This window comes from Ranitomeya imitator, chromosome 4, assembly GCF_032444005.1.
Source record: "Ranitomeya imitator isolate aRanImi1 chromosome 4, aRanImi1.pri, whole genome shotgun sequence".
NCBI lineage: Eukaryota > Metazoa > Chordata > Amphibia > Anura > Dendrobatidae > Ranitomeya > Ranitomeya imitator.
The window spans coordinates 585683952-585695677 of record NC_091285.1 but is presented as its reverse complement, the minus strand read 5'-3'; the positions used below and the strand labels follow the sequence as shown (position 1 = coordinate 585695677).

Sequence of the window (11726 nt, the reverse complement as noted above, 5' to 3'; positions counted from 1 at the left end):
AAGTACGATATGTCACGAAAAAAACAGTCTCAGAATCAGTGGGATCCGTTGAAGCGTTCCCGAGTTATTACCTCTGACACGAGAAGCAAAAGCGCGCGTTCTGCGCTATTGCCCCTGTCATCGGTGGGGGCGGCCATCTTCCTGGGGCCGCGCGTGCGCAGATCGAGTGCTCTGCTGCACGGGGCTTCAGGAAAATGGCCGTGGGATGCCGCGCGTGCGCATTAGAGATCGCGGGTTTGCATCTCGGCTTTGGGAAAATGGCCGCCGCGATCTCTAATGCGCACGCGCGGCATCCCGCGGCCATTTTCTGAAGCCAGGGGCAATAGCGCAGAACGTGCGCTTTTGCTTCTCGTGCGCGCAGGGGATTCGGAACTCTGGACATGCGCACACCACTACGCCACAAACGGAAAGCTGGGGAAGAAAAGAGCGATGTCTCCACGCCCACCCGACCTGACCAGCCTGATTGACAGGCGAAAACGGCGACTTTGGTAATGTATTTCTCAGCATAGGTGGGGAATCGGGGTACACTACATACACTATAGTAACACACAGCGCAGGCACTATTTAACAGTATTTATATCTCAATCTCAAAAAACGGGGTGACAGGTTCCCTTTAAAAAAAAAAAAAAAAAAACCCTGAAGATTTCAATACCTTTTTTTAGGGCTGCACTTATTGAAAACTTCAGTCACATTCAAACCTCATTTTTTACTGCAGCTGTATCAATTGATACCAATGAAAAAACAGTAGAGAAAGGTTATAGAAAATAAACAAATATGTGGTAAATTTAAGAATTTTTTTTACTGTAAATTTGCTACAAACTTGAAACATTTTGCAGGAGATATACAGTGTATATTATGAAAATCCAAACTGTAATATGAAAATATGCAGCAGAAAAAGCCCAAAAATCAAATGTATTGTTCCGTACTTTGCTGCAGATTTTCTGTGCAGTGTCTGCTCTGAAATTCTACATCATATCCTCTACATCTGATTGTGTCTTAATTATTCATTCATGTTGAATATTTGTCTGCTGCACATTTTCTACAGTTTAGGCTGACGCGATTCAAACAGGTTCTGGGGCTGAAGGACTGGGTGACATGATGTAGACTTAATCTCTTGTGAATTACACTAAGAGTAGAAAAAAGAATAGTTGCTCATTCCACATTCAGGACATATGTTTTCCAGAATGCTCTGCAATGCTGTCAGTGTTCCAGCTGTCTACATGAATTTAGGGGAATATTGTAAATTCCTAATATAATGATACAAGAAAGACACCATCTATTATTCTACTGGTTGAATAGTTCCAGAACATTCCCCAAATCCGACTCGATAACCTTCTCCTTGGCAGAAACCTGTGGTAGAGAAACAGGATGGTCGTGAGAATATTAATCCTGAGCAGTGAGGAACCATAGGTTAACAAAAGTGACCTTTACATAAGTAGTCTGTGATAAGAATTTTGCATTACAGTAAAATTGTGATAATCCAGGTTCCCTCGACTGCCGGGATGTGGAATTATCAGATATTTTTAATAATTGGACACCTGTGCACTTTTTATGTTTCGTTTTACAAAACTCACCAGCTAGGCTGGATTCACACAACCGTCCGCACTCAGACCACAATGCACAGATCGGCTGCTGGTCTCCTGCCCGAACTAGACATCCCCATAGGCATATCCCGTAAGCGACTGTTGTGTAAGAGTCTGGAGACCCCCAAATGGCCTGTGCATCAGGATCTGTACTCAGACCACAAAACTCAGATGTGTTAATAGGGTTTATCCATATTTTTTTTTTTATTGTGGGCCTAAAAACTAACAGGCAAGTAGATGCCACTTACCTGCCTGTTGTGCCCAGCGCCGATTTCTGTAGGCACAGAGCGGACACAGGCCGCTCCTGCCAGTGATTCGGTGACTTCCACTGACCTGACATCAACAAAACAGTGGCCTCTTTCATGCTCTGAACTGTTGACAGAGCGTGACTACCGATATTATGCTCATTGACATTCAGCTCCCTGCTGCCTAACTGCGGGGAGCCAGCTGTCAATCAGTATGATGTTGTCAGTCACAACCAATCTACAGAGCAGCACAGAAGAGGAAAAGCTGCTCTGTTGGAGGTTGAGCACCTGATTTGCAGGCGGGAGTTGTCAACGACCGCAGTATGCTGGCGTCGGGTAGAACAAGAATGTAGTTATAAACTATCTGCCTGTTTTTTGTTTTTGATTTTTTACTATAGGCTTAAAAACTAAGTTTTGGCTAAACCCTTTAAATTCTGTTCACGTCTCTTTTTCAGGCACTCTTGGAAGTATTCATCAGTATACATTTGTTACATAGGCCCAGGGACGCAACTATAATAGATGCATGGACTGTAGCTTATGGGCCCAAAAGGTCTCAGTCTCCATATGTAAAGACCACTACTGCTAAGGATTTGTGATAGTTGGGAGCCCTGTTGGAGATTTTGCACTGGGAACAGAAGTTTCAAGTTACACCACGGCACTGGTCCCTTTGCACTACATGCAGTATACATGTATACAATAGGAGCCCATCTCTGACATGGTGTAAGTCAGAGCTCTGGACTGGGAGAATATCTGGTGAATACCTCTAATGTGCCTGAAAAACAATATATGAGTGGAAGTCATATGCAATATCAGACAGTACCTCTTATAACTACAGTGTCTCCATCTCTCAAAAATGTTCGAGTGTGACCATTTCCAAGATCAATCGGTTTGGAGCCTCTCCAGGAAAGTTCCAACATAGATCCAAAACTTTCAGGATCCTGATAGAAAAAATTAAAAAAACATTATTAAGAGAGAACGTATGTGATTGGCTGATGAGTAGTGTTGGTTGTCCATTATAGGAATTGACAGAGGTTTGATTTTTTTTTTTTTAGAAAGGTCCCCTGACAATAATCTCTTGTGATACAATTTATCATTGTATCGCCACCATTTTTGGGGCATGAATAACTCTTACTGACTTTTTTGATTTGCGACAAATTTATCAAGTGACTTGCACCTTTTTTTATTTCGTGGCTTAGTTTACTGATTTGGCTTTTTTCCAGATATTTTACACAAGATTCATGAATTTCGACTTTTAAAAATGTCACTAAATTTGGTGCAACTCTACTCCAGTTGCAATCTGGAATGATTTTATGTACATCAGTTAATTACCCTCTCCCACCCACCCCACACACACCCGTACTTTTTAGTGACTTTTTTGATTTGCGACAAATTTATCAAGTGACTTGCACCTTTTTTTAATTCGTGGCTTAGTTTACTGATTTGGCTTTTTTCCAAATATTTTAGACAAGATTCATGAAATTCGACTTTTAAAAATGTCACTAAATTTGGTGCAACTCTACTCCAGTTGCAATCTGGAATGATTTTATGTACATCAGGTAATTACCCTCTCCCACCCACCCCACAAACACCCGTACATGATGAATTGGTCCCTTGGTGCCCAACTACTGGAGCCCCCCTGTGATCAATTGTAACCGATGTCATCCATTGGCAGGCCACCAAAGGGAAAATAAAACATTACACAAGTTACTGAAACAAACAGGTTGTTTAATTCATGGACAGGTTGGCGCATCCAAAATGAGGGGCCACTTTCTTTGTAGCCACTCTCCACCTTGATTGATAGATAAGAGCCTTGAACCCTATTAACATTCCTTATACATAAGTTTTCTAAGCCAGGCAACCCCTTCATGTACATTTTTTTTTGTTGTATTTTTACGTTACCAAGTATCCTATTTTCTCGATGTATGGGTGGGATATTTCCAAACTGTCTCTGTATCATGACTAGTGTTCAGTAGAGTAGTATTTATGGCGATGAAGCTGACCGTTTCAGCAAGTTTTGCTCATGTTATTAGCAGTGAATTTGTCATTTAACAGTTAATATCTGTGCAGAGTAATTATATGGGCTCTAGATAAGAGTCCAGACTTACCGGTCCACTTATAGTTCCAGAGGCCAAAAGATCTCCAGGACGAACATTGCAGCCTGTCACAGTGTGATGAGCCAACTGCTGCTTCATCGTCCAGTACATGTACTGAAAAACAGGGAGTCCACCATGAGAAGAGACAGAAGAGTCTGATAGTGGACAAGGGATTCAGGCATTGTCCCAGGTTTTTCCCATTGGTTATAAGAAAAAACTATTCCTAATGGGAGGTATTATATAGGTAATCCAATCATAACATTGAATTGCTACTAAATAAAAATCCCTACTATTTTCATCCACATTCCCTAGTATTAAACGTACAGTCCTGCTCATTGTTACTGGCACCCATGAAGTTTAAATGCATCATGTGGAATATCTCCTGAAATAAATGAATCAAGTGAAACAGCTTTTTTTGTATGGAGAACTCATGTTAAATGCAAAAGAGCAAATGGTAAATAATAATTTAAAACAAAAACCAATCGAAGGGAAAAATAGAAAAACCTAAAGCTTGATTGGACAATGTTATTGGCATCCTTTAGATTAAGTTAGTATGGAAACATATTTTGACTCGCCTGTGGTAAATCACAAAAGAGAATCAACTGTGATTAATTGTCGGTGACCATGTGACATGAATTAGCCAATGAATGATGACTTCAGTATTTTAAAAAGCCACATGGTAGGCTACGTTCCTTTGTCACAATGGTGAAGACAAAGGAGCTGTCTGAGGACATCAGAACTGCTATTATTAGCAAACACAAGACTTCAAAAGGGTATAAGGCCATCTCCACAGACCTAGGTATCCCAGTTTCAACAGTGCACAATGTTCCTAAGAAGTTTGCCAAGCATGGAATCATTAAAAACCTCCTTGGTCGAGGGGGAAAGAGGAAAATTTCCAAGATATGCCTTCGAAGGTTGGTGTGAATAGTGGAAAAACACCATGTCAAAAATCCAAAGACGTGAAGGCCAACCTGGAACAGTCTTGGGTCATGGATTCAACAAGTACCATATTGCGCACACTAAACCAAGCAGAGCTTTATGGGCAAAGGCCAAGAAAGAAACCATTGCCGAGGAAAAGACATGAAAAGGAAAGACTGATTTTTGCCAAAGTGTACCTTGAGAAACAACAATTCTTCTGGGAAAATGTTCTGTGGACACATGAAACAAAAATATAGCTTTTGGCAATGCAAAGCAACAGTTTGTTTACAGACTGTGCAATGAAGCTTATAAGGAAAAGAACACCCTACCAACAGTTAAGCATGTTGGAGGATCCATAATGCTGTGGGGTTGCTTTGCTGTGTCTGGTACTGGAGGTCTTGACTGTATCACAGGAATCATGAAATCAGAGAATTAACAAGAGATTTAAGAGTTAAGAGTGAAATGTGCTACCCAGTTGAGTAAAACTTGGTTTGACTCAAAGATCATGGGTCCTCCAAAGACAATGACCCAAAGAACACAACCAAAAGTACAGATAAATGGTTGAATACGAAAAATTGGACTATTTTAAAATGACCAGCAATGAGTCCTGACCTCAATCCCATTGAAAATCTTTGGGGTGAGCTGAAAGCTGTCATTGAGAAAAAGAATCCTGCAAACGTTCAAGAGCTTAAACAAACTGCAAAGGAAGACTGGGAAAAAATAGTAAGCTGAGAAATGCAAGAAGCTTATTGATGGCTACAAGAAATGTTTAGAGGGCGTCATCAATACCAAAGGGTGTGCAACCAAGTATTAATTAGGGGTGCCTTTATTGCTGCACATGCTGTTTATTCAGTTTCATCTTTGAAATTGCAACATGTAAGATGAAAAGCAATGTTTTATTGTTGTATTACTTTGGACCACTAATTAAAAAATCCTGAGGACATCACTTTGGTACATTTACATTTATTTCTGCAGATATTGTACAGTCTATGAAAAATACGAAGCGGTGCGAATAATGGTGAGCAGCACTGTAATATGTCAATATAGTTACAGGTGTACATCCAACTCTTCTATACAACACAATACCACAATATAAGTGATTCAAATCTCCGTCTATGCAATCGTCAGAATTATAAAGCACGTATGTGGAGGTGTACAAAAGGAAGTCAATCTGGTATTAATCTATACTTCAGACATACACCTCTTAAGGGAAGAAAAAAGGATCAATAGTAGAAAATAGTTTGCTAAAGAGTATTATTATTACTTCCTAAAGAGCTCAAAAGTGGGCTTTATTATTATTATTATTATTATTATTATTTTGCACACAAAGAAGATCACTATTACTCTGTGGGGCACAAAATATGACACTTTTACTGTGTTGTCCACAATGTAAGACAATGTTCACTATTATTTTGGGGGTACTAAGGTTTTTAGGGGCAGAGTTTGTTTTGCACAATATTTTGTGGGTAATCAGAACATTATAAGTACATGCAGTAAAAGAGGCCACTAGGACATCGACATCTACAGAATTCAGCTGACTTTGTGCAGATTGAGAATACATAAGGAAGGTGCCAGAAATGTGAGAATTTAAACCTGTCTCTGTTGCAAACTCTGCAGAAGTGCTGTGGCTGGAGGAAGTAGTCATGGTGGTCTGAGCCCGATTGAAAAAGTGTGAAAAGTGAACAAATAATAGAGAGAATGTCAGATGTCACTATATATAACTACTGTCATCTCTGACATGACCTGTAGAACTGCTATCTACCACTATATGGTCACTGCATGGTGGTAATATTGGTCCTCAGTGTTTTTTATCACTAGCAGAATTGTTAGCTGCGGAGATGCGCACAATATCCCTGACCAGCCTCCCTCCAATTTCTGTGGCCCATTCTAAAAATTCTAATGGTGGCCCTGGCCACATATATGGAGAAGATATTTTAATTAAATATCATGGATATGGTGAAGACGTAATTTAATATTTATATACAGTACTTAGACCCTACAAACACGAGATTAACATGGGCCAGAACCACAGATATCAACGTGTTCAAATGACATTAGCATAATGTTCTTCCTGCACAGATTAAGTCAAGGAAGATAAGGATCCAGCATTTCTGATTTTTTTTCTCAAAGAGAGACAAGCTGCCAGGAGAGATGTCTGGCAGGTGATCTGTCACAGAGAACACAGGAATGCTCGGCAGAATGAGCGCTCCAGTGTGTACGAGTTGGGTGAGATATTTGCTGGCCAAACCATTGAAGGTGAAGGTGCTGTGATCAGATCATGTACTGTATATGGTGAAGGAGCTGTGATCAGATCATGTACTGTATATGGTGAAGGTGCTGTGATCAGATCATGTATACGGTGAAAGTGCTGTAATCAGATCATGTATATGGTGAATGTATTCTGATCTGATCGTGTGTACGGTGAAGGTGCTGTGATCAGATCATATATACGGTGAAGGTGCTGTAATCAGATCATGTATATGGTGAAGGTGCTGTGATCAGATCATGTATACGGTGAAGGTGCTGTAATCAGATCATGTATACGGTGAAGGTGCTGTAATCAGATCATGTATATGGTGAAGGTGCTGTGATCAGATCATGTACTGTCTATGGTGAAGGTGCTGTGATCAGATCATGTATACGGTGAAGGTGCTGTGATCAGATCATATATACGGTGAAGGTGCTGTGGTCAGATCATGTATACGGTGAAGGTGCTGTGGTCAGATCATGTATACGGTGAAGGTGCTGTGATCAGATCATGTATACGGTGAAGGTGCTGTGATCAGATCATGTATACGGTGAAGGTGCTGTGGTCAGATCATGTATACGGTGAAGGTGCTGTGATCAGATCATGTATACGGTGAAGGTGCTGTGATCAGATCATGTATACGGTGAAGGTGCTGTGATCAGATCATGTATACGGTGAAGGTGCTGTGATCAGATCATGTATACGGTGAAGGTGCTGTGGTCAGATCATGTATACGGTGAAGGTGCTGTGGTCAGATCATGTATACGGTGAAGGTGCTGTGATCAGATCATGTATACGGTGAAGGTGCTGTGATCAGATCATGTATACGGTGAAGGTGCTGTGATCAGATCATGTATACGGTGAAGGTGCTGTGGTCAGATCATGTATACGGTGAAGGTGCTGTGATCAGATCATGTATACGGTGAAGGTGCTGTGATCAGATCATGTATACGGTGAAGGTGCTGTGATCAGATCATGTATACGGTGAAGGTGCTGTGGTCAGATCATGTATACGGTGAAGGTGCTGTGATCAGATCATGTATACGGTGAAGGTGCTGTGATCAGATCATGTATACGGTGAAGGTATGGTGATTACATAGCATCAGCAGCAGTGGAAAATGCATCCGTAATGTAGCATAATATAAGCTACAACCACATGAATGACTTACTTTGAAGTTAGATCTGCACAGAGTGGCCGGCTCCTTCATTCCATCCCCTGCAGAAAATATTGTCAATGTTTTATTAATAAATACATTTATAAAACCAAAGTAAACAGAATGCAAACAATGGAGTCAGTTATAATAGACAGCTTTTTGCCTCCTCTTGTAAATGTGTAAGATTATTTTTTTTTTTAAAAAAGTCTATTTTTCCCCAAACAGTGCCACATTTACAATAAGACTGCTGCTAGTATTGCAGGTGATTTATATCCATTCATTTGCAATAGCAGACACCTTATAGACAAGTGTGGTGCCTTTTCCGGAAACTCCTTTTAGGTCAAGTTCACATTGAGCAATTTTCTGCGTATCTTTTCCTAAACAATGGAAATCAGCCGTATTTCTATAGGAAAGAAACTATTTAGCTAGTTACTCTGTGAGTCAATATGTGACTTGTAACATGACTAGAGATACTACGAGTCAGATATCCATCCGCAGACAGCTGTGTCGGGGGGCTTGCCCCTCAATAGTGCAGGATATGGCTTACTGAATGAGACTCCCTTGACCCAACTCAAGTGTAAATCTTATTATTATATTTATCCACTATTTTCCACTTTGGCTAAAATAAAAATGTGTTCTGTTCTTGAATTAAATTCCATTATTTAAAATTCTATCCAGGGAGAATAACAGAGAATGTCCCTCCCCAACCCATGTCTGCAAAACACAATCTACCCAAAGGGGTACATGCAAAGTGCAGACATTATTACCGCTGCAGTATTGAAGTGAATGATCTGTTATAAAATGCATTTTTAGGATATGATGAGGTTTCCATATACCGTATATTAACTGTCCAAAATCTACTGGGATTGTTCAAATTTGTATTAAAAAAGTCCAGGCAAATTCAAGGGGTCAAAAGCCTAAAACAGACGAGTCTTACACAAATCTCCTCTGTGATGGGATCTTCACTGGAGGGCATTATTGAAGCCTTCCCCAAAATGCCAAATCAACCGTGATAATTATTGGTTTCTGAAAACTTCAGAATGACCCATTTGTGATTGCTTTAACCTGGTTATTGATCCAGTCTATATAGATAGATAATAGGGTTAAGGTGCTTAGCAATACTTTCTATGGGAATAAAAATAATACCTGGAATGAATCATAATCTGGCCCAATAAGACCTATCATTCATGCTTACTTCTCTCTTACTGCTGTTGCCATGCTCTGTAATGAGATCACTAGCACATATACGGGGTGCAAATCTTTCATGAGATGCACATATGAGGATTGACTCTAAATATATAGAGTCTTAGTACTTGTCTCTTCATATATTGGAAGGGAGAGAATAATACATGTAAATGTAAACGTCCCAGAATAAACCCAGTAAATGCTTCTCTCAACACCCACATGGATCAATAGCACAAAATCATTAGTAAAATGCAATTTACCTTGAAGGCAGACAGACAAGTTAATATTGAATGTGTAATTACTCTTATCCTGGAGGTATGGCAGTGGTGCTGGATCCTGCAGGCAGATGATACGACAAAAATCAATGGATGGTGAGCAATGGGAAGCATCTGAGATCTTGACTTATGGATGACTTGGAGACCATGCTAGAAATTATATTGTTCAAATCATTCATTACACATATTTGTATCACTAGAACAGAGCTGTAAATCATCCACAGTTACCCACCTGCACTGGGTTTGGTAGCACAAAAGGCATGAGGGCTTCCATAGGTACCACCCATGGAGATATAGTGGTTGCAAAGTTCTTGCTCAAGAAAGGACCAAGAGGAACATATTCCCATTTCTGGATGTCTCTGGCTAGTTATGGGAGGAGGGAAAAAAAAACAATTGTTATTCAGTGGAATAACTTGCAATTCAGGTCAGATTTAGAAACATACACTCCTCAACATTGAATTTACAAGACAAAAAAGTAGTTGTGTTATGGTAATCACAGGATCAATAGAAATGATAGTGACTCAAATGATGAAAATGGAAACAAAGTTTTCAAAACATCTCAATTTATTCAGTATCAAGTATGAGCGCCACGTGTATAAGTTTCCGCACTTACACGATTTGGCTGCTATCAATGAGGTTATTAATGGTAGTCTGAGTAATGTTCTGCCATACTGAATGCACTTGGGCAAATCATCAATATCTGCTGTCTTTGTAACTCCCAACCAATGAGGTCCCAGATGTGCTTGATGGGAGACAAATTTGGAGAAACTGCAGCCCATGGTAGGTCACACAGCCTGCTCACAATAGCACAAGCAACATGCCGCCCAGCGATGTCATAGTGAAAAACAGTACTTGGGACACACTGAAGAAATGGCTGTGGTTGCATGATTGAACCACTGTGTACTAGAATTGAAATTTTATGCCACATACAAAACCTAAGGCATCAAATAATTGTCTAAAGAAACCATCAAAGGGCATTTACACGACATTGGGCTATGAGCCAGATGACCAGTTACATTGACCTCACGCCACTGCTGTCAAAATCTATCATGGAGCAGAGCAAGAAAGCAATGGAAGTTGGAACGGCGGCATCCTGAAGAGGTCTTTATAAGGAAACCTCATACCTGTCTTACTCCTGGGTAGTCAGATCCCCTAGTCTTCATTCCAGGTGCAATAACAGCTCAGTGTTACATTGATATGGTGGTAGAATCAGTGTCGCAGGAACGGTTTTTCAACACAACTGCAGGCTGCATGTTGCTCATGCTACGGTGAGCAGCCGGTGTTGCCTAAACGTCCTACCATGGCCTGCAGCATCTGACTATGATTGGGAAGTCATTGATCGGCAATTGGAAAGAGAGCTGCCAGCAGCGGATCATGATGATTTGTGGGCCCAAGGGCATTCAGCATGGTAGAACATTTTTCAGACAACCATTAATAACCACATTGATAACATGTCAAGGCAAAGCGTGTAAGTGAGGAGATTTCTGCACATGGTGCTCGTACACAATACTTAAACTGATAAGTATTGAAAGTTTTGTTTCAATTTTTTTAGCATTTTCACATCATTAACATGTCTATGTATCCTGTGATTTCCATGACTTTTCCTTCTTGGTGACCACAATTACCTTTTCTCTGGCCACAGCACAGAATCCCGGGACTGTAGTGGTCAGGTCAACAGCTGCGTTTTGACGGTTGCCAGGCCTTTAATTTCTTCTGGCTCTGCAAGTGCACGCATATAGCGTTGACTAGTGAACACTGTGGCATGTGCACTGAAAGATTGCGTTTGAACACTAGTCAGTGACAGTGTCTGTGCAAACTCTGTGGGCAGACTTATCACGTGTTGCCCTCCTGGCCCACAAAAGAAGACAGCAGCGGAAGCCCCAGCGTCTCCTGTGCTGTCTATACTGCAGCCCCAGGTTGAGCAATTCACCTGACGAAAGCAAAGTACTTTATTGATGTACAGCAAATATGCAGAAAAACCAGGTGATGATGAGAGGTGAGCGACATACAGGAGCATGTAAAATT

General features: G+C 40.6%; 1 protein-coding gene across 2 annotated transcripts in view; it reads right to left on the bottom strand.

Annotated features, from left to right (window-relative positions):
* Positions 1-780: 780 nt before the first annotated feature.
* Positions 781-11726, bottom strand: part of FAH (fumarylacetoacetate hydrolase) — an 85131-nt gene continuing 74185 nt past the window's right edge. For both annotated transcript variants that reach the window (XM_069766485.1, XM_069766486.1), the window contains exons 9-14: positions 9934-10064; positions 9687-9762; positions 8257-8303; positions 3934-4035; positions 2649-2766; positions 781-1350 (exon numbers count right to left, since the gene is read on the bottom strand). In XM_069766485.1, the coding sequence (XP_069622586.1) occupies positions 1280-1350; positions 2649-2766; positions 3934-4035; positions 8257-8303; positions 9687-9762; positions 9934-10064 (545 nt within the window). In that variant the 3' untranslated portion in view covers positions 781-1279. The remainder of the gene's footprint in view (positions 1351-2648; positions 2767-3933; positions 4036-8256; positions 8304-9686; positions 9763-9933; positions 10065-11726) is intronic.